General features: G+C 37.3%; 3 protein-coding genes and 1 long non-coding RNA gene across 8 annotated transcripts; 2 read left to right on the top strand and 2 right to left on the bottom strand.

The window, feature by feature from the left end:
* Positions 1–6,631: 6,631 nt before the first annotated feature.
* LOC110771586 (putative jasmonic acid carboxyl methyltransferase 2) lies at positions 6,632–8,572 on the bottom strand. The gene is made up of 3 exons (XM_021975914.2): positions 8,268–8,572; positions 7,438–8,130; positions 6,632–7,163 (listed from the first exon to the last, which is right to left on the bottom strand). The coding sequence occupies exons 1-3, from the start codon at positions 8,340–8,342 to the stop codon at positions 6,801–6,803; spliced, it is 1,131 nt and encodes a 376-aa protein (XP_021831606.1). The 5' UTR covers positions 8,343–8,572; the 3' UTR covers positions 6,632–6,800.
* A 3,741-nt stretch (positions 8,573–12,313) lies between these two features.
* Positions 12,314–13,571, bottom strand: LOC110771038 (uncharacterized). Its single transcript, XR_015833096.1, has 2 exons — positions 13,267–13,571; positions 12,314–12,568 (listed from the first exon to the last, which is right to left on the bottom strand). It is a non-coding gene; the product is annotated as an uncharacterized LOC110771038 (long non-coding RNA).
* Positions 13,572–13,783: 212 nt separating this feature from the next.
* LOC110771569 (inositol-pentakisphosphate 2-kinase-like) lies at positions 13,784–19,743 on the top strand. Of its 5 annotated transcripts, none has more exons than XR_015832900.1 (10): positions 13,784–14,079; positions 14,165–14,303; positions 14,491–14,694; positions 15,054–15,201; positions 15,661–15,701; positions 15,840–15,950; positions 16,159–16,758; positions 17,010–17,209; positions 18,450–18,591; positions 19,604–19,743. XR_015832900.1 is itself a non-coding variant. In XM_021975891.2 (9 exons), the coding sequence occupies exons 2-8, from the start codon at positions 14,202–14,204 to the stop codon at positions 17,163–17,165; spliced, it is 1,362 nt and encodes a 453-aa protein (XP_021831583.2). In that variant the 5' UTR covers positions 13,785–14,079; positions 14,165–14,201; the 3' UTR covers positions 17,166–17,209; positions 19,604–19,743. The 5 variants fall into 5 exon arrangements, 1 of the variants encoding a protein (XP_021831583.2); XR_015832899.1 differs by having other exon boundaries at positions 18,248–18,591; XR_002528901.2 differs by having other exon boundaries at positions 17,886–18,591.
* On the top strand, positions 18,856–20,058 carry LOC148297929 (heavy metal-associated isoprenylated plant protein 2-like). Its single transcript, XM_088246966.1, has 2 exons — positions 18,856–19,431; positions 19,604–20,058. The coding sequence occupies exons 1-2, from the start codon at positions 19,423–19,425 to the stop codon at positions 19,940–19,942; spliced, it is 348 nt and encodes a 115-aa protein (XP_088103092.1). The 5' UTR covers positions 18,856–19,422; the 3' UTR covers positions 19,943–20,058.
* Positions 20,059–26,710: the final 6,652 nt, after the last annotated feature.

The following is a 26,710-nucleotide window of genomic DNA, read 5'->3' as shown; positions in this document are numbered from 1 at the left end:
TATTAACCAGAAAAGAGAAAGACAAACAATGGTAGAAACCAAAAAGTAAAGGCGTCCAAATTTGTTTTAAAAAATAACATTGAAGTTTTCCCAAAATCATGAAGGAGGCTGCAAGGTTCCTGAGAACGTGTTCTAAACGTGTTGTGCTTTTTTTTTTTTTTTCCTTTTTCAAGAAATGGGTATTGTTTAATTGAAAAAAATTGCTAGCATTTATATTCAGATCCAATCTGAAAGCCTACGACTATTAAGAGCACTTTAACCCATTTGTCATGGCAATCCAAAGACAATTACTGTTCACATGAGATTAATTTTATGGACTAAGTACAGTAAACCCCCCAACCTATAGGGCCATTTTCAAGTACACCCCAATCTATCGACAAATTACAATTACATACACAACGTCACGAAATATTACAAGTGAGCCTCCTCCGTTAGCGCGATCGTCAGAATAGCCGTTAGCTGCCTACGTGGCGTCTAGCTGGACATTTTTTTAAGGGCATTTTCGGCATCTCAAGTCCATGGGTTTCGCGCCAACACAACACGTGGCGTTTTTTAATTTAAAATAAAAAAAACCCCCAAATCAAAACACCCCCACAACCCCTCAGACCCTAAGCCCCAAATCGACAGAAGTCGTTGGCTAGGTTCCAAGTCGAAGAAGACGAAGACGACGATGTCGACGAGGTCGACGAGATCGACGATGTCTGAGAATCGAAGATGCGAAGTGGGCCCGCGAATTTGCCACTGCGGCAATCAATGTCGGCTGACGACGTCGTGGACTGACAACAACCCTGGGAGAAGATTTTGGGGCTGCACTGATTATGTGGTAAGAAGAGGTTGTGCATTCTTTGAATGGTATGATCCACAGGTATGCGAGAGGTCGAAGATTGTGATATGTGGACTATTGAAACGATTACGTAAGGAAGAAGAGGAAAACCGAAAATTGAAAATAGAGGTTGGAGCTGGCTTGAAAGCACGGAGATTTCTACTAGCAAGTGTTCTGGGTTCTTGGATATTTTTGATTGTGTTGTTGGGAATGCTAGTACTGGAATGGAGAGACGCTGGATCTTCCAAGAATGTGAAATTAGCACTTCAATTTTAGGGTCTAGAATTTAGGAGACTTGGGAGATGTTTTTTGTGGCCATTTGTGGGATATTTTGGCAAATGAAAGTGCTTTATGTGTATGAAATGCGTTTTGTTGTATAATCTCCCATATCAATTTGTATGAAACATGTTTATGTATGAAAAATGTTCTTGCAATTTCCAAATGCATAGACTATTTGCCTCAAGGCATGATCCATTATATATTGAGTTCAAAATACATACATACTTTGCAAACATTTGCAGCTCAATAATGCATAGACTGATCACCTAAATTGGGATATAACCAATTCAAAATACATATAGAGTTTACCAAAAGTTGACAAAATGGCCACATCACAAAACCAAAAGCTGCACTAGTTCAAAATACAATACATGGCATAAACTATGTTCTCTGTCTCTTGGATGCTCCCAATCCAATTCCTGCAGTATCAGCTGCATTTGGCTGGGAAGCATTTAGTGCATCCTTCTTTGCAACAGCAGCAGCCTTTGCCCTTCCATATGCAAGCTTTCTCCTTGCTCTTGCAGCTACTTTTGCTTCTTCCTACAGAGAAAAAAAAATTAGTTTCAGGTTCCATTGGTGTCAAACACGAAAACAGTTTCATGAATAGGCTAGGAATAAGATTAGGCACTCACAGCAGCAATTGCAGGGTCTTGGTTAGGTATGTTTCTTGGTCTCCCTCTACCCCTTGATTTATCCTTTGGAGGTAGATTTCGATGGTGAGTCCTTTTGTTATGGCTAGTTGAGCCACAAACACTGCACCTCATTTGCATTCCTTGTCTCCCCAACCATTTTTTCCCAGTTTTATCTATTCTCTCTTCAGGTCCTTTTATTCTCACCTTTCTAGGCCTTCCAGGTTGTCTAGTGTAGGCTGGTGGCTTTATTGCTGTTTGGTTTGTCTTCTCCAATAGCTGTGACCCATTAATTGGCATAATCAGATTGGTATAGATGGCCATGTAACTGTCCCTGCTGTAGTAAGAATGCACATAATCCTCCACAACTTGCCCTCCTTTGTAATGTATGGCAACAATTCCATGAGCATAAGGAATGCCTGACAAGTCCCACTTCCTGCAAGAACAAGTGTGGATATCCAAATCTACCACATATTGGTCCCCTCTTCCTGCATCCACTTGATATTTAGGACCACCAGACCATTGCACAGTACAGTTGCATGCTTCTAATTTTTTGCCTTGCAGATGGTCAAAAATGTTCTTGCATATCCTATGAGGCCAACTGCTCATCTTGTCCCTCCTCCACTGGATCCTTCTCATCAACAAGCACTTGATCATCTCCAGCATTGTGATAATTGGCGTGTCCCTTGCTGCCTTGATAGTATTGTTGAAGCTTTCACACAAGTTATTCTGCAGCATGTCACACTTAATAAGTGTTCTGAAATGAGACTTAGACCATTGTGTTGGCGGCTTCTCAGCAAGCCACTCCCAAGCATTGTGATCTAAGGTCTTCATTACTTCCATTTGATACTTAAAGGAAGGCACATTGGTAGCTCTAGCACACTTCCATAACTGATCCCTCAAAACTTGACCTTTATAAGTTTTGTTGAAGTTATCCCAAAGGTGCCTCACACAGAATCTTGTCTCAGCATTAGGTACAAGGTCTTCAAATGCACCAGCCAGTCCTTTTTGCTTGTCAGATATAAAGACCCATCCATGTGAATTAACAATGTCCACATCCTTGGCCAACAGATCAATGAACCATGTCCATGACTCCCTTGTTTCCATCTCAACCACAGCATATGCTATCACCCAAGTCTCGTTATTGGGATCGATCCCAACTGCTGTAACCAACTGTCCACCATAAACCCCTTGTAAATGGCAAGCATCTAACCCAATAAAAGGCCTGCAGTTCATCTTAAACCCTTTCTTTAATGGTTCTAAACAAATGTACAGTCGTTTAAAAACTGTTTCACCATTAACAGACTGACAGTGTATATTTGTTGTAGAGCCAGGGATTTTGTCTTCCAGCTCATGGCAATAATCCCAGAGCATGGCATATTGCTCAGCAACCGTTCCTTCAATGAGTCGAAGCGCCTCTGCCTTTGCCCTGTAAGCTTTCATCCTTGATATACCTACTTTAAACTCAGAAGAGGCTGAGTTGACTATAGACTGTGGAGGCATTGTGGGATTTGTCTGAATCCTAGGCAGGAACTTATCTCGCAACCATTTAGTTGAGGCTTGTGAGTTAGCAAAAACTCTGACACAATTGTGACTAGGTTTATAGTTTTTCACCACCAAGCTTCGATCTGTAGTGTTTTTCGAAGCCACATAAATCTGCCATGGACAACTCACTGCCTTACACACTGCCTTCAGCTTATACCTTTCATTCCTGGTGAAAGTGACTTCTTTCCCACTCAACAAGCAATATTCACGAACAGCTTCTCTAAAAACCTTGGTGTCACTGAATATCATTCCAGTATCAAATATAGGGTTTTCTTTGTCTGTTTCATGGTTATAGTGTTTGAATTTTTTCCCCCTTGCATCTCTTTCATCATCTTCATCTGAATGAACACTTTTCAACTCATCCTCCACTGCTTGATCCCCCTCTTCCAACCTGGTGTCTTGAAGATCTGTATACTCAAACTGCCTAGTCAGAGAAGGCGGCTCCCTATTTTGACCAGTCTGTGAAGGGTGGTTTTCATTTTGACCAGTGTGTGAAGGATGGTCTTCATTTTGAGCAGTCTGTGAAGGGTGGTCCCCACTTTGACCAGTTTGTGAAGGTTGGTCCACTTTGACCAGTTTGTGAAGGTTGGTCCCCACCTACCACGTTGTCTGAATTACGGACCCCACCTTCACCCTCATTAACACCACCACCTTCACCCTCATTTCTCTCTTCATCTTCAAGAGGCCGAAAAGTATCTTCAACTGGGGCACGATCTGTAATCCACTTTTGCAAAAAATTGTGTTCCTCAGCCATCTCCTCAATGTTATCCCCCCCATAGTCACTGTCAACAAAACTAGATGCATCACTATCTTCCCCTTTATCCTTTGAAGACTTTCTACCTTTTCCCCTTGTTGACACCGTAGGTGCAGCCACTGCTTTACCCTTTAAAGACCTTGTAGCCATTCCCCTCTTTGGTGCCTCAGTTGCAGCCACTCTTTTACCCTTTCCCTTCTTTGGTGCCTCAGGTGCAGCCACTGTTTTACCCTTTCCCTTCTTTGGTGCCTCAGGTTCTGAAAAATCCCCAACATTATTCACTGCTTCTTGCTCCACTATCTTCACCTTATGTGGCTTAGGATATGTAGTTGCCTGCTCAACATTGCTCTTTCTGTTATAAAGAACAACAGGACTACAATCAGCATATCCTAGATCCTCAATCACCAGTGATCTCTGTTTTTGTACCCCGGAACCTTCCACCCTTTGCAACTCGATCTCTTTGTGTTTGTTTAAAAAGGTATAAGGGTCATCAGCCAACTGTGTCAAATAAATATCTATCTCCCTCACTCTAGGCACACATTCACACATTTTCATAACATCTGCATCAGAGAGAAGCTTTTCTACAGAAGAAGAGTTGGGAAGCTCATAGTGATATAACACTATACCATCATAGCCTAACTCCTTAACCATCAAACCAATTTCAAACATAGACATTTGGTCCTTATCACAAAAATCAATGAAGTCCACAGTCCCATTTACATACAGGTTGTCACATATAGAACCCCCATGGTTCATTCGAATAGTGAACATATCATCTTCACCTACAAAACAATTGTTCAATACAGCAATGGTGAATACACAAGGACATAAACAAATGCACACGTTTTGGACCACTGAGTATTGTCTGGAATCCAAAGCAGTTTGGTCTGACAAACAAAGTGCTTTTTTTTATGCTTTTCCAACAACACACCGACAGAAATTGACCTTTTATGCTTTTCCAACAAAACACCGACAGAAATGGACCATGGACCACAAATATCACTCTCAAGCACACTTTAAAGCAAATCACAGGTTCAGAAAATACAAAACCGCAACCTCTGTACGACAAAACCAAAAAGCAAGAAGGAATAAAACCACATGCAACTTACAGTAACGAGGACGACGACTCCACGCCATCTCGACTTACAGCAACCCAGCCTTCTCTGTGCGCTTTCGATCGACACGAAATGGGGTTTGGGTTTCAATTTGGGGGGGAAATCGATTTTCGTGGGGAGGGGAGGGGCTCTGGACGAGAATCTGCAAATCGATTTGGGGTTTTTTTATTTTGAATTAAAAAACGCCACGTGTTGTGTTGGCGCGAAACCCATGGACTTGAGATGCCCAAAATGCCCTTAAAAAAATGTCCAGCTAGACGCCACGTAGGCAGCTAACGGCTATTCTGACGATCTCGCTAACGGAGGGGGCTCGCTTGTAATATTTCGTGACGTTGTGTATGTAATTGTAATTTGTCGATAGATTGGGGTGTACTTGAAAATGGCCCTATAGGTTGGGGGGTTTACTATACTTAGTCCTAATTTTATTTATATGCATGAGATTAATAAATAAATAAAAATTTCTAGGTATGTATAAAAAAATATTCTGAATTTTTTGGTAATTTTTTCAATTTTTTAATATAAAAAATTCTTCACTGACATCAGCAGCTCGGGATGTTCATTTTTTTTTGGGCTGCCCAGTCTTAGTGGAGCCCACCATCTGCCCATGCTGAATTTGATCACTGAAGAGTGTTTTTGAAGCTAGGGAGCCTTTTGCCCTGACTAGTCGAACGGGTGGAAATGCTCTAATAATAATAGTGGCTGCTTCAATACAATGCATGCTTCACCATGCTCTGTGAAAAAGCCGTTGATGGTGTTCGCAAATATTTGGGCCTAAAAGCCCATAAGATGAATAGAAGATAAATCAGATATGACAAGGCACCTATCACTTCTTCTTTTTTTGTCCAAATTGAAATTCATAGCAAACCCCTAAAGGGGTAGAGAACAGTACAAACAAAGCCGAGCAAAAGCATCGGCCAGGAAACTAACAGAACAAGTAGGAACAAATCTAGCTAAAACCAGTACGGTATAGCATGAAAATCATGTTCCCAAGCGAAAAACCAAAACATCAAAAGCCAACAAAAAAACATTTAGCCCACATGACGGCATATAGCCCACAAAGAGACATTACGTCCACATTCAACATAAAGTCCACATTAAACATAATATACATAAAATAAAACATAGGAAACCTAGCCGCCACAACCAAAGAGAAACTCTAAACCACCACCACCTATCACTTTGTAACAGCAAAAAACGACATCACGGTGCTGCCATTGCCATCAAATGCTCGCATGCAATGCAAGTGATGGATGTTTGTTTTAATATTAGATAACAAACAAAAGTATATTAATAGCCGCACCATGCCTTGTAGGGGGGAGAAACATATATATATTTCCATTTTTGCTAAAACCATATATCCAGGGAGTGCTTGTTAGACTTTGTTAATATATTAATTTTCAATCAATAATGCCTTGGAAATTTCCTATTTGCTTTGAATTAACAAAATTCGCAGAAAACAAATGAGATACTATTTTACAAACATAAGTATCTCTAATATCACTCATTTTCAATACATTATATATATAATTTGTCAAATAAATACAACTAGAAGCACTGGTTACAAACATATATAGTTATCCAAAATAATTCAACCAACCTGAAAAAAAAGATTGGAAAACATAAAGGAAATTATTCAATTTTTTTTTTTTTTGGAATCAATCCTTTTTAATGATCACAAGGACCAAATTGATGTATTTAGTTCTAGATTTTGATAAGTGATTACTGATGAGCTCTGCGTAGCATTGAAACAGATGATCCATTATATCTTTTCCAAAATGAGATTCGAGCATTGACTCAACCACGGCCCTTACTGTCTTGGCCACTTTCTGGCCACTACCTACCATGTCAAACGTGTGATGCAATTCTTGATCCCCACCGCCATCCCAATCAATTTCAAACGCATGCAGGCTGTCAATTAAGAATGACCCTTCTTTTTTAAGCGCCAAGCTCAATTCCTCTTCACATGGAGCATAGTAGGGAGCGTTGAAGGAATCAACCTTTTCCTCTGCAATAAGACCCTGCACCCATAGAACAAGTTAGTACCTTTTCCTCACATACAGGAGAGGTGGTCAGCAAATTTAATGACCATCTTAAAGGAGATGTTTTTTTTCTACTCTCTGGCAACATGAAAAGCTTAAATTGCCATTCTTCATTACATACTTGTATCTGATTTGATATTTTGATATGTTTGGTTTACAGATCCCTCAAGAATCTTCCTTATAATATTTCCTTTATTTCAAAACAAGAACAAAAAAAGCTTAAATTGCTATATATGCTAAATATTGTAGATACCTCTGAAACCAAGGTCATCAATGCGTGGGCTAAAAGCTCCCACTGGTAGCAACTGGTTGGAGTTGTGGGGTCATAGGATGGCCTGCCCATGAGCGACAACACCATTCGTCCTCCACCAACCATTTCTTCAGCGCGGGACTTGAGAAACAATGAAAAATCGTTATGAAACTGAAGCGCATATGCGTCCAAAACGCATTGTGGGCTGGTCTTGGATATGTAGATCTTTCCTTTGTTCAAAGCTTTGCCAGCTGCCTTGCTGTCGAGACCAGGAGGGACCTGAGACAGCCAGTGAAGGCTAGAAGAAGAGTGCACAAAATGTAAACTCCTGGCCGGAAACAACCGCCCATAAAACGAACCAGGCGTGGCAGAAATGAAGACAGATCCAAGCTCAGGACCCTTCTCTTGTTTGAGTTTGTTGTAGAATGCAGGAAGTGACATAAAAATGGTGTTGAAGTCATTGCTGAAGAGGTCATTGAGGAACACTCTGAGCTCTGTTGTTGCTGACAGCTGGAGGCCGAGGTTACAGCTTTTGGCGCGTATGATAACATCTATGATCTCAGAGATGAGCAATAAAGTGTTGGGTCCAGATGAGCAGCCCAAATCTGCTATCCCCATGCTCTCTATATTATTTGAGCGCAAGATTTCTTGTATGGCATCATGAATGATTGGCGTTGCAATGGAAATTATTTTGCGCTACAAAATAATAACAAATAAATTTAATAATCAAAATATTATATACATATATATATATATATATATATATATAACACGTTGAATTAGAATATAATTATTAATTGAAGAAAATCATGATGAATAATATTAATTTGGACCTGAACTATGGAGTTTTGAGCATAACTAGTCTCGCCAACCCCTTTGTTCATGTGAAGTATTTGCATCACCTCCATCTCTGTATGTCTGTCTGTCTCATATAAAAGCTTGGAGTAATTGTGCTGTATATATAGACCCCAGTCGGCCAGTCATTCCTTGGAGATATATAAATGGAACCATGCACCGCAACCACATATTACAAGTAACTACGTAGTATGTTCTGTCGTGCGTGGGCAGGATCAGATGCAGATATCTAAGTCTAACGGTTACCTAGGCCAAAATAAAACAGACAAAACCTTCCTGCATCTCTTTTCATTTCAAACCACAAAAGAGTGTCTTTTTCTTTCACCCTATCTATGCCTATATGTAGCATGAATAGCTAGCTGCTGGTCCTTATACACTCCATATACGTTTGAAAACCAATTAAATAAGGCTGCATTTAGATGGAGCTAGTTAAAATATTAAAAAGAAAACTATAAAAAATAAAAAATAAAAAATAAAAAAAGATTGATATATGCAATCAGTTATTTGGAATCCATATATTTCCCTCATTTCAAACCCATTTTTTTTAGTTTTGGCGTACATGGATTGTGCTAGCGTAATCCTACAGTTTAACCTTATTATAATGTCATCTAAATGTTAGCGAGATTCTAGCTTAATTAGGATATTTATTTTCTAGTTTATTAGGATTATATTTCTTTCCTTTTGTACAGATATTGTGTAATTAAAATTTTATATTGTTTCCTAATTTGACCCTACTAGGGTTATATCTTTATACTATAAATACCTCTTTTTGGAGAATGAAATACAATCTGAAAAATATTCTACCCATATTATTTGACTCTAAATTCTTATATTTAGAATCATTTCATCGAAATGATCCTAAGAGCAATTATGACAAGCATTATAAAAAGCAACAAATCGATACTTAATTAGAATACATATATGAAGATTTTAATGAGAGTGATCAAACAAATATCAAATTGATTTTTTTTTCTTTTGAAAGCAATGTCAAATTGATTTGGAAATGAGTGGAAAAAAGAATCGCACCACATGTCTCATGCACATTATTTTTTACACTTAATTAATTCCCCCAGTTTGGTTTGTTCGCAAATAATACATTAGATTAGAAGCACATGGTGCATGTGATGCATGCATACAGTCGTTTTGGAATTTGCATGTCACTCATTTATTCTTAAACGTGTTATTCTTCTACTGCGCAAGTATACAGATATAACGACGTTCATGGAATTTTGAAATATCACGCAACAACAATATATTCACCATTTGTTGGAACAAAAAGGGCTGTACCGGCCTGGTCGGTACTTAGTCGGGCTATGATTTGAGAATTTTGATTAATTTATCATAGGTATTCATATGGAGGAATTGAATGTCGAAAAAATCTATTTGGTTTGAAATATAGAAGAGTCATAATCTGTGAGATGTCAATAAGAGTGTAGTTACAATTCGTGATCCGTGAGCCAACTTTATTTATTTGGTTTGAAATATACAAGAGTCATAATATGGAGATGTCGGCAAAAAAGTGTAGTTACAGTTGGTGATGAGCGAGCTAACTTTAACCCATTTGGTTTGAAATATAGAAAAATCATAATCTGTGAGATGTTGACAAGAGTGTAGTTACAATTTGTAATCCCCAAGCCAGCCTAATCTATTTTTATTTGAACTTAAGTAATGATGATTGTTGACGCCAAAAAGGTGACCATGATGGTTGTACCCATAGTCTTTGAAAAATAAGAAAATAAGAGTTGTTCATGCATTTCCAACCATGCATTTGCCATCTACTAGTACTACTGACGCAGAATTCCAACCTTTAATTATTGAAGCCCATTGTGCATTGTGCACCTTTTATTTGATGAAAGAAAAGGCTCTTTCTCGATCAGTTTTGCAAAGTTTCAACTATGTCCCTTTCTATCTCTTCTTACGTTAAATAATAGTACAACAATAATTAACAACTAATTTAAGAAAACAAAAATCAAATTAAATTCACGCATGTTTTTTCTCCCAATATACTATCTTTTCCTTCTTCTTTTTCTCCTCCTATTTCTCCATATCATAGATTTCAAAGTTGAAAAAGATAGGTAGAATATTTCATATATATATATATATATATATTTTATAGGAAAGTTTATTATAAGCGAATAGAAAGGTTTACATCTTTAACCAAGACATCAAAGAGCCACTCTGGCCATACAAGGTCCCAAAAGAGGGTACCCCCTTACTCGACTCACAAAAAGCTGCAACCAAGTGAGCAGCTTCATTACATTTCCCAAGTATATAAACTCACCGACCCAAACCGTTGACACAAGGTTTTGATGTCAAAAATAATTCCTTCTATCTTGACATCAACAAGAATAACTCCTTGAAGCATCTATATTAGTTGCTGTGAATCGGATTCCACAATAGCTTGATCAAAATCCGCATTCAAAGCATTTGTCAAAGCATCACGAATAGCTTCGGCTTCCATCATAAGAGCTGACTGACAAAGCAGACTTCCAATACCTCCCGTCTTGAGCATCCACCCTACTCTATCTCGAATTACCCAAACTATACCTCCTATCATGGTTTGTTGTAACCATGCCCCATCACAATTCAATTTCACATACCCATTAGGTGTGTTTGTACCATATTTGACCAAGTAACTAGAAACAAATCTAAGTAAGGCAAAGAGTCCTACATTGGAATATTAATGAGACCACTCTCCACTTAGGAAAGGATCCCTAGGCTAAACTTGATCTTTAATCATGGGCTTCTCCCTTCTTCGTTTTATATTTGGGTCAAAACCCTTGTACAAATGTAAATACATATTATTATAAGAATGAGAATGTACTTCTCCGTGTACGTAACTCATTCGTTAAGTGTGAACCTCGTATATCTTGTCTTCTATATATTTATCGCTTGCCCAAATCTTCACACACATGCTGAAGGTCAACACCTTCATCCATCATACCTCATCACTAAGTTGGATTCAATCTTGGCCGTCCATTTTGAGCATCAACAAGGTGCATAAAAACTTACTTGTAACAAGGATAGAACTGTTTTGTTATCTCCATCCAATAACACAATGACACGTGGAAAAGTTATCTCACATATCATTGCGTTATTGACCAAGAATAGCAAAACATTGCAAGAAAGTCTTTCTAATCTTGTGGCTTTTTCCAAGCTGGAATGGAAATGTTGACTTGACTTAATAGGCCAGGTAGCTCGCTGTCAACATTTTCCTTTGTAATCTGGGCCTCAATGAATTCAGAAACCTGTGATTGCACCAGCAACATGGTCGCATATACTTTCTTTACTCGCTCAAAGAAAAAAGTAGAGACTGATTTTGATAACCATTGCGTGACAAAAAATTAGAACAAAATAATAGAGCACATAAGAATCTCAACTAACCACAACAATTCAATGAACATTCATCTCCAATTTGTCCATGATATCTCAATTTCAAATTGGAATCGGTCCTCATATAAATTTAAGAATATGGGCTCCAGTATAATCTTTGTGTGGGTGAAATTTAAGAAACAAAAGGTAATTAAAGTCAATAAGCCTTCTGGGTGCCTGTCCAATGGGCCAAGAACAATTAATTAAATCGGAATGACAAATGGATCGAACTGCAATTTCTTATGTGTGTAACCCGAACGACCCAATATCTTGTCGCCGTCGACCTGCTGCTCTTATGAACTTTAATTATTATTATTATTATTATTATTATTATTTATAAAAATTAAAATTTTACTTTTAATTTTTTTAATTTCCCGGAGTGGGTTTTGGGTTTTTGTTAGGCGTGGGCACGGTCCGGTTTGGTCCGGTTTCACCCTCAAACCACAGCTGAACCAATTAAACTTTCACGGTCCGGTGTGGTTCGGTTTGAGCTAAAATCAAAATGAAAACCAAACCAAACCAAACCATTCATATCCGGTTTGGTGCGGTTTGGTTCGGCCGGTTTAGGCATAAAAGAAAACGTCTTACAATAACAAAGAACCTATTAACAAACATCCTAAAATAGAAACTGATACAGCTACAAACATCAACATTTTCATGAAATAATCCGAATCTCCAATACATCAAACATGGAAAGTTAACCAAATTTCCAGTAAAACAAAGTTCAACATACAATCCCACATTTGCATACAAATAGAAATAAACTTCAATATCCAACTAATTAATACAAATCAAACTAGAATTTTCAAACACCAAAAAACGAAAAAACAATAAGCAGCATGTCTTCATTTCCATTCTCAATCACAAGAAATATGTAAAGGCCCCATAGCATTTGATTTCTTCATCTCTACATAAGAAACACAATAAGAGATTTAGTTTCAACATAATAAACACACAAGTTATTATATAATAAACACACAATTGAAAAAAAAAACAAACTTAAACCATATTTCCCCTATTTTATTATTATTGTTTCTATTTTTCTTAAAGTTCTTTTGGTTTCAGGTTTATACAAGATTCAAAAGGAAGATAATTTTCCCTTGAATTGACAAACCAACAAAAGAAGTCTCCAGTCAACCAAAAAGACAAACCAGTGAAAAGAAAAAAAAGGAAAAAAAAAGGAGTAAAGCCAAGAGAAAAAAACACAGCCAACCAAACTTGAAGAAGAGAACTCCTTCGCACAGCCAAGCCAACAAAAGGGAAGTCACGAAAAAAAAAGGGAAAGCAAAAGTCAAAAGCAAGCCAAATCTCTTCAAATACCCCATCTTCTTTTTTAACTTTCTGCAAATCCCACCCCACCCCACCCCATTGCACCCACACATCACCATAGCAGAACCCACTAATTTCACCAGAAAAAAAGACAAAATGAAGACCCATATGTATCTAAATCATCAAAAGCCATGAGAGATATGAACCCAAATCAGAAACTTGAACAAGAAAACCATCAAATCTACAGAATGAGAGTTATTGAGTGAGTGTGAGTGTGTGTGTGTGTGTGTGAGAGAGAGAGAGAGAGAGAGAGAGAGAGAGAGAGAGAGAGGTTACACTGGAGAGACGAAGAGGCCAAAGGTGATGACCTTGTCTGCCAAAGGTGATGAAGATGGAGATGAATGATGTGATGAGATGAGAGTAGTGAGTGAGTGTTGTGTGCGGCTAGGGTTAGGAAATGAAGGAGAGGCTGAGAGAAATGTGAGAGAGGTTGAGAAAGACTAGATCCGTGAGTTTTAGTTTTGGATGAATTTTTCAGGCTTTTGGAATCCAATCATGTGCGGTATGGTGCATGATAACAATTACAAAGAACCACTCAAGCCTTGCCACATGTAAAATATATTTAACAAATAATAAATTTATTTTTAATCAGTCCGGTTCGGTTTAGGACAGTTTACAAAATGCTCAAACCGCAGCCGAACCAAACCAAACCGGTTCGGATCGGTTTTTGAAACTGTTGATTTTTTCTTTGGTCAAACCCAAACCAAACCAAACCAATATAATCGGTTCGGCCGGTGTAACCGGATCGGCCGGATTGATGCCCACCCCTAGTTTTTGTTGCTTGTCTCATACTTGTGGTATAATTAATAAGATTACGCGGAAAGGAATTAGCATCCAGAAAGTGAAGCTGCAAAGGTAAAGGGTAAAGGTGAAGCCACTGACAGAGTGATAAGCCATTAAAAATTGTTCGAGCCCAAACAAAGATCCCCACTAGGAACAACTTTGTTTGTTTGGTCTGCGTTCTCAGCCTCAGGCCTTACCTATAAAATCATCATCTTTCGGCGACTTCGGTGTTTGGTGTGTCAGCTGATTCTTGCAATGTGTTTGTTTGATCAAGCTGATTCTTGCAAATCTTATATCCTCAATTGGGTACTTGCAAATTTCGATCTTGCATTGAGAATTTTTGTTTTTGGATAGAAGAAAAAAAAAAAACTGAAAATCTTCATTTGTGCAGTAACTGTGAGCAGCTGAATCTCAATCAACACCAAGACATGGAGGTCATTTTAGATAAAAAATATGCTGGTGATTGGATTTACAGAGGCGAAGGCGCCGCCAATCTTGTTCTCGGTTACAGCGGATCCATCCCCGCTTTTGTATGTTTCATACTTTCTTTGATTGTTTCCAAAACACACACACCACCTGAGCTTCAATTATGCACTTACCTAAAAGAATGTGTTTAGAGAGAAGAATTTCTTAGTAGTTCATGACGGGAGTAGGTGTGGTCCTTATTATGATCGATCATGTTTGAAGCTTATAATGATTGTACCTTGCTCTATGTAGATTGGGAAAGTAATGCGTCTACAGAAAGCTCCGGTTAATGGGTCAAAGTCCATGAACAGTCCCACTGCATTAACCGTGCATGAACGTCTTCTGTGGAAGAACGCGGAGGACATTGTAGCTACCTCTAACAAAGAACTTGCTTGTCAACTGTTTGTGAAGCACATCATGAGCCCTCTATTGGGTTCCACATATGTTGATTCCGGAGTATGTAGCTATCCACACTTGTACTAATGCATGATGCTTGCTGAATGGAAAACATGTCCACGTTGTATGTATCATTTCAAAATAGTTATGGTGGGCTTTAAGGCATTTTTTTAGTTGAGTTTTATTTGTACATGGGGTATGTATCTATGTCCGGAACCAAGACAGTGATTATGGATTAAATATGCCGAGTCACACGGTAAGCTTTCTCTTATTAGGGAAAGCTACAACAGTGTTGATTGAAATATCCTCATACTCAGCAATATAGTGTATGCATTTGGTTTTCCCGTGAAGTCATGCATGCATGTGGTAAGATGTACAAAATGGTTTAGTTCGTTAACCTTCAGTTTGAATTTTGGCAGATGCGTGTCCCTGCTTCCAAGGAATTCTTGGAGTCGGTTGAGAAGAACATAATTTCTCAGCGTCCTGCTTCTCGAGTTGACGCTGCTAAAGTTGACACACAATGTGATTCTGTGCTTCTCATGTCTGATCATTCTCTTTTTCCTCGTGGTAATTAGTGTCTCTCTGTTAGTTACAATTTTAATTAGTGCTGCACTTAAAGATGTAGAACTGTCTTTTCTGCACTTATAGTTCGAAAGTCAGATGGCTTATTTAATCTAGCCTATGATCCTTGTTTCTTTTTTGCATGCCTGTTCTGGTTGCTAACACTTAAAAGGTCTCCCTTTGCCTTTTACTTTTCTAGTAAAAGATATCAGGTAATATCCACACACCTACATAAAAACTCAGAGAAGCAGGGAGAGAAACCTGGAATTAGCAGCATTCTGCATAGAATCATATGAACTTTGTATCTTATTAAATGTAGGTGCACCTATTTATCTAAATATTGTCTTGTGATAGATATGATCGAAGTATTATTTTTTGTTTAGTTCTGTTTTGTTTTTGAGACCTTAGGAAAAAGCTCTGATAAATTTCAAAGGGTGATAGTTTATTCTTCTTTATTCATTTCAGGTACTCATGAAGTTGAACCCTGTATATCTGTGGAGATAAAGGTGCTTTTCCATGTTTGTGTTCTTCGTTTCTATTTTATGCTTGTCATGTAAACTTTTTTCTTGTTGTCTTCACATGAGTAATACCCTTGAAATATATTTAGTTATTCCTTTTTTCTTTTCAATTGTTTCCAAAAATAGCCAAAATGTGGATTTCTGCCATCTTCAAAGTTCATTGATGAAGGAAATGCCATTAAACGGAGCATTACTCGTTTTCAGATGCATCAAGCTCTGAAGTTGCATCAAGGAGAGGTGTGCTTTTACTATTTTATTCTCTTGGTCAAATTATTTACTACCCAGAAATCAGGCAAATGAGTTCCATATGTTCAATGGGAATTCCATCTCATCTAATTCTTCTTAGAACTTCTGCGCACAAATTTCAGCAAAGAGAGTCCTATTTTGTAGTAATACTAAATGTCAATGTTAATCTGACTTGGATTTGTCTAAACCTGTGTTACAGGTATCAGAATATAGTGAATATAATCCACTTGATATGTTCTCTGGATCCAAGGACAGAATACATAAAGCTATCAGGGATCTCTTCTCAACCCCGCAGAATAACTTCCGTGTGTTCTTGAATGGTTCTCAAATATTTGGGGGCTTAGGTGGTGGTGCAGACAGTACCAATTTTGTGACTCGAGGAAAATTTGAAGATGCACTCAAGTGTGTCATTCAGGGAGGTGATGGCTTGCGCACAATGAGTTTTCTACAGCTTGTTGCTGAAACAGTTCATAATTCTGGAGTGTTGGATCGGCTCCTTGAGGTCCAGAAACTTGATAACCTTGACATTGATGGGGCTATCCATGCATATTATGACATTGTTTCGGAGCCTTGCATGGTATGCAGAGCATTCAGTAAAGAAAAAATGTCACAGAGATATCTTTCATTGCATTCCATCTCTTTGGATGAAAGCTTGAAGATTGTGAAGGACTTTTTGATAGCTGCTACTGCGAAGGACTGCAGTTTGATGATTAGTTTTAGACCAAAGAAAGATGGGAATACAGGATCTCCATATAATAATTTGTATCTAGAATCAAGCAACCAATTTTTTGATTACAAGGTACAGATCTCCTTATCATTTCATTCTGACTGATATCATAGCATCTTTCAATCACAGCATTTGGATGCTCAAGTCCCTTAAGTTTTTATATTGTCATTCTTTACAGATTTTCTTCTCGTAATCTAATACCATTTCTTAACAGCTGGAGCACGAATATATCTTATTTGAGTTGCATTTTCCTAGGTGAAATTCCCTGTGGGGGAAATCCTTCCTTAGGACATTAATATCTTATTTGAGTTGCATTTTCCTAGGTGAATTTCATTGACCTGGATTTGAAACAATTGAAGAAAATGGAAGAATATTATGAGTTGGACAAAAAAATAGTAACCTACTACAATCGAATGGTGGAAACTGAGGAAAGACAAAAGAAAAATACAAGCACAATGGCTCTTAAAACTGCAAATTGAGATTTGTTACAGTGCCATGGAGGATACTTTACTTCAAATTATGAGTAAGTGCAAGTGGGTTGATATATAGTATTTTCTGTAAATTATTGTTGTTAATAGCTGTATTTGTTTGTATACTTCTTGGCTTTTAGCCATTATTTCTTTGTTTCCTTTGTTTCTATGAAGTTTTTGATTTGTAAGGTTAGTAATATAAATCCCTCTCTTCCCCTTCTCTTCTTTATCTTAGTGTATGCATGTGGTGTTTGGTTCTTCGTTTGTTTTGAAGAATGATGAAATTCTTTTCTTTGTTCTTTTTTTTTTTTTTAATAACTGTTTTGAAATATACCTGGACTGCCGCTGCATGCATCATCAGTTCATGCAAATTTTCTTTTATAGAATGGATTAAGCTATGGTAATTTTTATTCTGTAAGTCTGCAAATGTTCGTGGGCATCTCATAATTTTGTTTGAATTTACCCATTCATTAGGAAGCAAATGCATTCAATTTAGATTGAGTTATGCATATTTACTGCAACTTTCTAATTGTATTAGCATAAACACGGCATGCTGCTTTAGTCCTTACATAGTTTTGTAGAGGCACGTAAATCAGTGTTTCATGTTGTTAATAAAGTTAATGAAGACTAACGAGGGAAGTAGAGAGTGTGATAAAACTCCTTATAAGTTTGAGAAGTTTAATTGGAAATGAGGAGAAACTGATGAAACATAATTTCTGGGCTCTGCAGGGAAAGTGATGTATCAACTAACTTCAGTGTGATTCCATCAAAGCCCACATGGCCTATTAATTCAGACAGTTGGGATTTCACATTGTGGTATTAGTACTACTATAGAAAAGAAGAAAAAAAGACCAGGACATCCTTGGTATTTTCTAATTGAAAATGCGTCTGCTTTAGCAACAGTATTTTAGGGAATCAATGAATTATCTAAGTTTGAAGAAGCGATTTCTTGCATAGGCATTAATCTAAATTTCCAGTTTTCTCATCAAAATTATTTTGCGCTTGCTTTATGCTTCCTTATAGTTCATATTTTTCAAGTTTTCCATTGTTGGTGCAGATTTATATTTTGATATCCTTTAATAAATTGTCAGGTAAACATAAGGTTCTTACAGTTTTGAACAATGGAACCAAACACATTTTGTTTTGAGCAGTAACTTATGACATTTTCCACTTCTGTCTGATGTACAAAGTGTGATTTGGAGTTCTTTTTTGTAACTACATTGCCAAACCACGAACATTCGAAAGAAATGATTTGGAAGAATCAATGAGCCTGATGCTAAAATATGTTTCTAGGCCAGTGGTAAGACTAATATGGAAGGCTCTGTGAACTCTGGTTTGTTCAGCTTTGGTATTTTGATCAGCATATATGTGGAATATAAAGGCCGTGGGTTGGCTACATCATGTGCTGAATGATGAGCTCCTGAGCTGTGTATAGGTCTCTCTCTCTCTCTCTCTCTCTCTCTCTCTCTCTCTCTCTCTCTGTGTTTGTGTGTGTGGATCTAATCCTGTTAAAGTTGATGATTCAAGTACGGAGAAGAAGGAATTAATACGTTCCAGAAGTGGGTCAAGTTTGCCCATTCAACTGACCCCACTAGAGCTGAATTGATAAAGTGATTGCCATCCCAACACATTGCGTAATGTCAGGTCTTCATTATTTTCTTGGAGACATCCTGAGCTAAAACCTCATTTGTTGGTTTGTTCAAAATCCTTGTTTTATTCAGTCAATCAGCATATTTACTTGTAGTAAAATTTGCTATAAGCTGACACGCCTGTGTGTACAAACAGGCGAATGGGCAAGCTTGTTAGATTGTTCTCTGTTTTTTTTATCTTTTTCCAAAAAATTGTAGTACATTCAGAATTAGGCAGGCCAGCATCATTTTAACTTTGCTATAAACGGTTTCATTTCTTTCAAGATAAAGAGGATGTAGAAAGGTGTGTTTTAGCCTAGCATGGGATGTGTGTGTGCCCGCAGATGGTAAATTCTGCATTTATTGCATATTGGAGGGCATAGGTGACCCAATTAAAAACCCTTCCGACTGGTATTTACTTCTAGCCAACTACTGACTGTCGTTTTGTACTCAACCAGCTTCTTTGCCAAGAAAGTGCTGTGCAGAACACATAATCAAACTAAATAGAGAGAGAGAGAGAGAGAGAGAGAGAGAGAGAGAGAGAGAGAGAGAGAGCATTTTATATATAGCATCTTTGGATCCATTCTTTCTTTGTTATTAGCTTGTTCCAGTTTGCTTTCTATCATTATTGCTTTATTATGTCTAAGGTTCCATCTCTCTCTGTTTTATTTTTCCTGCTATGTAATTAGTTATTGACGCACCATTTTCTCTGGAGTCTTTCACTGACACACACTGCAATACTTCAGATGGAATTTATATTTTTTCTGAGCGCACAGGTACGGAACAAAATCTGACCTTTACTTTTGTCTTGTGCTGCAGAAAACGGTAGTGTCAGTGGAACTTCTGTGTTCAAAGTGCAGGAAGAAGGTGATGAAGTTAATAGCAACAGTAGAAGGGATAACTTCCATTGTCCTGGACCCGTCAAAAAATACGGTGACAGTAACTGGGGAAGCCGATCCAGTAAAGGTTATCAAGAAGGTAAGAAAATACAGAAAATCTGCTTCCGTTGTGAGTATAGGTCCACCACAGAGTGAGAAGAAGGATGAGAAGAAGGATGAGAAGAAAGACCTTGTCCCATACCCACCAAAGACATGTCAGAGATGCGATGTCTGGTATGTGATTGCTGAAGATCGTTACAATTATTGTTCCATAATGTAATTACTGTTCCATAATGTATCATCCTGAAACTTGTATGAATAATACCCAGTTGTATTTCATGTTAAACTCACTCATTTCTGAGTTAATAATAGAGAAAAAGCGGCTTTGGTTGTCAATGCAAATCTGTCTTTCAGCTGATGGTGTTATGGTGAATTTTCCAGTCGTATATATTCTGAAGTATTTGGTCAGATTGCGATAGTTATTGGTTTATTTAGTGAGTTGGACAACAAATCTTGAGGCATATGAAAAGCCATGGCTGGTAATTTTGTTCTCTGTTTAGATGGATTAACTAAAGCGACCATATTTCTGCAGCATTTTGCTGCATACAGTAAATATAGCAAGTACTAAATATTCATTGTAGTTTACAGCTGAAACATAGAGGTAGTTGGATGTGTTGAGATGTTTCGTTGAAAATTATTTTTTGTTTTTTTGTTTTTTTTGTTTTTAAGAGAAACAGATAATATATTTCTCTCGTGTAATACAAATTAAAAACCAAGGAAATTTAATTAATATTTCAAGAAACAAAGACACTTGTTTTTTTCTTTCTCTATCTAGGCTTATGAGCATTAGGGTTGTGAATGGTCAACAACTAAGTCTTTGTCAAGTGATGGATGAATTTAAATTGACGTTAACTCAGCAAAACACATAATTGTGTGAAGACTTCCGACAAAATGATGATTGGTCTTTTGGTATATGGACTGCTGGATACTTGATTTGATGTATACAATTGAAGTATGGGGGTATACCCCAAAATCAATGCCAAGCTCTTTCCTTCCAATTCCAATTCCAATTCCAAGGTTTGTTTTGGTTTTGGAGGAAAATGACTTTGCAATATCACGTTTTAGATTTCTTTCACTTTCAGACAGCTAATAATCAATAAAACCTTTTACATTGAAATAAATCAATTTCCTTTATTCACAAATTTAAATTCCACATACATCCCTCGTATTTCACGTAATTCCAATAAATTAATAAAAACTCGACAACGCATTCATGGGCCCTGAGGTCCAACTGCCAAGCCTGAAGCCCACCATCGATTTCCTCCATCAACTACAAAAGTGCAAAAAAGCCTAAACGCAAGCGTACCGTGCGTTTTGCAGAGATCAATGCGTCCAAATTCTCTGTCCACGGAAAACAAAATAAAGCGCCAAACCCAACCCCAGTCACATTTCTTATTTATTTCTTAATTTCAAGCAACTCATCATTCTCTGAATCCCTAACCCAAGAAAATTTCTGATGATCAGATCCAACCAGATCGTCGTGTATGGCCATTCTTTCGTAGAAGAGATTGTCGTCTCTCCAACCTCATCACCGACGCCAAGAGAGAAAGAAACCAGTATTTGCTTCGATTCGCCCAGCGATGATGATCTACGATTCGCAGTCACAGAAACGTTGGGAATCATTAATTGTTTCGAATCGCCGATCGAAAATCACTAATTTCTTCGGTTCGTGGTTCCAAATCGGGCCAAGGTCGCGATCGACTCGCTGCGGGCGGTTGTTTCAGGAGTTTTCTTCCAATAGTGCGAGGTGACTGACGGGGTTTAAGTTAGGGTTTCGATCTCGACTTCATCTTGAAGAAGCGGAACGTGTTGACGTCGAGGTCAGTGATTTTTCAGGTAGAGTCTCAGACGAGGACCACGGCGTTTCCGAGTGCATATGCGGTCAGGCCGGTGGCCTAGGGATGGGGCATTGCCAAGGTCACACGAAAGCCCGAGTGGTCTTCGCAATCGGTGAATTCGATCCCACACAGGCAAGATTTGCTTCTGCAAGAGAAAGACTTGTTAGAGATGTCCTTACGAATCTCTACCTACTCGATCTTCCTATTCAGGTTGTAATAAAATAAGTTATCAGATATAAAGTATGCCACTACATAAGTCATTACTCTTTGCTTTACAGCACAATGCCATCCCTTGCACTAGTGAATGTTTTATGCTGTCTTGGGATGGGCTGAAACATTCCTATAAACTAGATGGAGTATGTGCAAGTGAATTGCAGAGAAAGAAAGAAGCATCAGTGCAGACTCTCTGCGTTGGTGTGTAGTGAGCTTTACACCCACATAGAGAAGGAAACCTCATATCTCCCTAAACACTCTCCTTTAGGCAATTCACCAAGAGCCTTGGTCTTGGGTACGTGAAATCAACGGAGTAACTTTCATAGCCAATCCAACGACCTTGTACGAAGAACGTGAGAATATTGTTGGCGTGCTCATGACGTGGAAGCATCTCTGCGGCATCTCGGCAGGCTAGTAATTGCAAGCGGTTTTTCATTTGGAATCTTCCGCAAAGTATGCAGTACCTTATTCCGAATATATTAACGTTAATTAACACAGGTAAAATTTACTTCACTTGTAGAGAGAAGTGAAGGATAAAAATAGTCATATGTTAGGACTGTTGAATATGCATTAGAAATTTGACTGTGATGCATTATTTGTCTTGATTTCGTCAGTTGCAAGAGAATTGTTGATGCTTGCTTTACAAACATCTCTTTTCTTTTATTTTTTGTGGTGATGCGTATCTGAGGCAAACATTGTCAGCAGCAAAGCCGTTACTTGTTCAAACTTTTTTTTAAATTATTGGACTTTACTTGATTAATTATATAGAACATACTATTCCCCTCCCCTATGTCACAAGCATAATTATTTCCAGCCCTTCAGGATAATGGAATGATCGGTGCATAATTACATATCATTTTGTATCCTTCTAACTTATGATTTGATTATGTTTTTTAGTTAAATTTGCGCTTTTAATAAGTTTTGTGTTTGTTTCAGTGTAATAAGCTTGAGACTCATTAAATGCATTTTGGAGACAAGTTACACTACTACAAAAAGTGAAAAAGACGACCAGAAAAAGACGAAGGTAGAAGAAAAAACCGTCGTTGTGTTTAAAAAGACGACGGTAACAAAAAAACTGTCGTGGATAAGTGACTTAAACAACTAAAAACCGGAGGTACTATTGAATATTTTTTTATAACGACGCACACAAATAAAAAAACGTCGTCTTATTAAAAAGGTTTTCTAATCAGAATTAAAATCTGACCAAAAAACGACGACAGCAAATATGACAAACGTCGTCTTTTAAAAATCAAGTGTCTTTTTTTTGGTAAAGACATGGTTGTTTTGAAAAAACTGTCGTCTATTATATGTAAAGATGACGGTTTTTTTTTTTAAAGGGTCGTCTATTATGAAGTAAAGATGACGGTTTTTTGTAAAAAGGGTTGTCTATTATATGTAAAGATGACGCTTTTTTGTAAAAAGGGTCGTCTATTGTGAAGTAAAGATGACGGTTTTTTTTTTTAAAAAAGGTCGTCTATTATATGTAAAGATGACGTTTTTTTGTAAAAAATGGTCGTCTATTGTGAAGTAAAGATGACAGTTTTTTTTAAAAAGGGTTGTCTATTATATATAAAGACGACGGTTTTTTTTTAAAAAAAGGGTCGTCTATTATATGTAAAGATGACGGTTTTTTTTTTTAAAGTGTCGTCTTTTAAAACACGCTAAAAAATGGCCGCTTAAGTGAATTCGCGCTCAACAAATTTTCAAATTTTCACCTGTCTTTGAAAACCTTATCTCTCATTAACAAGCGTCGTCTTTTAAAACACGCTAAAAAAAGGCTACTTAAGTGAATTCGCGCTCGACAAATTTTCAGATTTTCCCCCGTCTCTGAAAACCTTATCTCTCCCTTCTTGAAACCCTCCTGCACTCTCTAAAACACCCTCATGAAACTCTCTACAAAATCATCAAAAAATCGATATCAATTAAAGAGTTGAGAGATTTTCGCAGATCCATAAGATGTAGAGGGAGGTTCTGTATTTGAGAATCAAAGCTGGTTGAAAGGTTTGATTTGAAAGTCACCTAATCTCTCAATACCCTTCTATATCTTGCTAGTGAATTCTGGATTAGTCTCTTTGCGTTTCTAGTATGTTCTTTGTCTCTCTAATTTCAAATTTTCTGTCTCTCTTGATTTGTCTGGTTTGTTTACATATATATTTTTTTTTTTAATATTTCTGGTTCTTTTTAGATTTTCTGATTTTATTATCAGGAGATGAGGAGGAAGCTTGCAGATTTATAACTTTTTCTTTTGCAGGTTTTCTATGTGAGTCGTATATTTTTTTGTTGTTGAAAATTTGTTACCTTCTCGTTTCACTATCATTTTATTTATATATTTTTTCTTTTACAGGTTCTCGATGGTCTTTTTTATGCTCATTTTACAAGTTTTCTATGGAAATATAGTCCAATGGTAAAATTTCTCTTCCACCTAATTTTTTATGTTTATAATCTTAGCTTCTTTTTTTTTCTCTCTTTGTCATTTTGATTTATTTACAGGGATGATGGAGGAGACTTCAGTTGTGCATCATTTGTATGTTTGGATGAGGAAGGCTTGGATTAGGAGTACGTAGGTCTTGTTAGGAATTATGTTTGTTGTAAAATAAAGATTGGTTAACTATGTAATAACTATTGAATCTTCAAGTTTTATGAAAGAAACTATTTTTGAGTGTATATATTCATTAATAAAGCATTATGGTTGGTTTTCTAGTTAAAATCGTTGTATAGCATCATAGGAAATCAAAAAGAACTAAAATGTAGCAATTTGGGAACTTATTAGACGACAGTTTTTATAATAAATCATGATCTTTACAGATAATTAATGACGGTTTTTATAAAAAGGTCGTCTATTATAGGTAAAGATGACGTTTTTTTTTAAAAAAGGGTCATCTATTATATGTAAAGATGACGGTTTTTTTTAAAAAGGGTCGTTTATTGTGAAGTAAAGATGACTGTTTTTTTTTAAAAATGGTCGTCTATTGTATGTAAAGATGACAGTTTTCATAAAAAACCGTCATCTTTACATAAAATACACAACGGTTTTTAAAACCGTCGTCTTTCATCATATAATTAACGATATTTACCTTTAAACAACGACGATTTTCTTTAAAAATCGTCGTCTTTACAGATAAACAACGATGGTGAAAAGCCGTCGTAGTTTGACACCCAAATAGACGGCAGTCGATTTAACGACGGATTTCAAAGCATTACAACGACGGTGGATCCCCGTCGTCTATTTCGTTTTTTGTAGTAGTGTTAGCTCATCGGTGTCTGCAGATCAGTCAACTTCACGAATTGGATTGTACTTGCTCAAGAAGAACCAGATGATGAGCCATATATCATTAGAAAGATACGGAAGTCTAGTTTCTGGAGAATTTTACGGTTCATGATTCCGAGTCTTCTAGAGAAAGTTATGCAAGTTTTGGCAGCTTAAGGTCAAATTCGGCAGCATCTGCGTTACTGGGACAAAAATGACATTTGAAGGTCCTTCCGATTTTTTCTTGAGTTGGGCTGCATATGCTTGGAAAGATAATTCAAAGGGTTTGAAGATCCAGATTTTTCCAGATTTTGTAGGAGGGAAGATCAAGCTTAAAACAAGCCCACAAGCTGACTGCAATGAAGTCAATTCCAGTCTATTTTTGGCAGTCAACTTGTAAGGCCCAAAATGTACACTTGTACTGCTCGGATGGGAATACATTCTTCATAAAAGTTGTTCCAATGGGTGTTGATCGGTTCATAATTGTATATCATTTTGTACCCTTCTAGCTTATGATTTGGTTATGTTTTTGAGTTAAACTTGTGCTTTTAATCCTTTTTGTGTTTATCTTTCAGTTCATTGAGCTTTAGGTAATAATGAGGGCTTTGGATAGTAAATGATGCAATCCATGCATGTTAGGGCCTAATTTGGATGAATGGATGAAGAGCTTAAAGACAAACTCAATTTTGGCTACAGTCCCCTGTCAGCCCAGTTTCGTAGGTCATATTGCAAGCTTTGTTTCAGCAACCTACATAGCTCGGATGAGGCCACATTCTTCATGAAAGTTGTTCCAATGGGTGTATACTATAACATATCCGAAATTCAGCCCCATTGGATAATTGTGGAGTCTGTTACCTAGCAAACATAGAGCCATGCTCAGGATGGATTTTATCAGCGCGCAAAATGAGTTAGCAATTTGTTTTGGCCTTAACTTCCTCCTCCGACCTTGGATTGGCCCAAATGATATATGGCTGGAAAGAAGACATTCTGAACTTCAAGTTTGAGTGCTTAAAGTCTTAATTTGCTTAAGGGAAGCCCAATTCGTAAGCCCTTGAAGTTGCTGGTCATGCTGACCTCAGGATGAGCTATTATTTCTGGTTGGAAGCTTAGTCATGGTGACATGAAGATGAGCTAGGGCTGCTGGTGGGATTTATTAGTGAAGTGCATCAACCATTTCAGATTTTATAATGGAAGTGTTGTATGCATTAGTGAAGTGCATCAACCATTTCAGATTTTATAAAACAAGTGTTGTATGCATTAGCCATACTTAATTCAGATTTTCAGCTTCCTTAGGCCTATATATAGTGAGGTTTCCCAAGCTTGTAAACAGACCCCAAGGGGGGGAGCTCTCAAACACTTCTCTAGAGCTCCCTTCCCTTCTCTCCCTCAAATTCTCTTAGTTTTGCTTTCTAGTTCTCAATTCTAGCTTTCTTTAATGTTTTCTTAGTTGTAATTTATTTTTCTTGTAATGTAAATTCTTTTCTTAAGTTTTCAAGTTGAATTAGTTTCCAAGTTTCAATTATGGTTTTTGTTCTTATTCATTATGCTTATACTACCAACGGAATCGACCTCGCACTTACATATGCTATACTACCAACGGTTCGTGCACTTGCGAGTATCACAAGTTGAGGATGCAGCTTAATCCATTTTGGTGCAGCTGAAATCTACACAACAGGTGTCTATTATGACA

Source organism: Prunus avium, chromosome 1 (assembly GCF_965620075.1).
Source record: "Prunus avium chromosome 1, drPruAviu1.hap1.1, whole genome shotgun sequence".
NCBI classification, from domain to species: domain Eukaryota; kingdom Viridiplantae; phylum Streptophyta; class Magnoliopsida; order Rosales; family Rosaceae; genus Prunus; species Prunus avium.
This window is presented reverse-complemented; position numbering and strand designations above follow the sequence as displayed.

Coding starts and splice junctions, on each gene's coding strand:
- LOC110771586 (XM_021975914.2), bottom strand. CDS start 8,342: ATGGAGGTGATGCAAATACTTCACATGAACAAAGGGGTTGGCGAGACT. Junction 8,131..8,267: donor CTCAAAACTCCATAGTTCAG/GTCCAAATTAAT, acceptor ATTATTTTGTAG/CGCAAAATAATTTCCATTGC. Junction 7,164..7,437: donor TGATGACCTTGGTTTCAGAG/GTATCTACAATA, acceptor CTATGGGTGCAG/GGTCTTATTGCAGAGGAAAA.
- LOC110771569 (XM_021975891.2), top strand. CDS start 14,202: ATGGAGGTCATTTTAGATAAAAAATATGCTGGTGATTGGATTTACAGA. Junction 15,702..15,839: donor GTATATCTGTGGAGATAAAG/GTGCTTTTCCAT, acceptor TTCCAAAAATAG/CCAAAATGTGGATTTCTGCC. Junction 16,759..17,009: donor ACCAATTTTTTGATTACAAG/GTACAGATCTCC, acceptor GCATTTTCCTAG/GTGAATTTCATTGACCTGGA.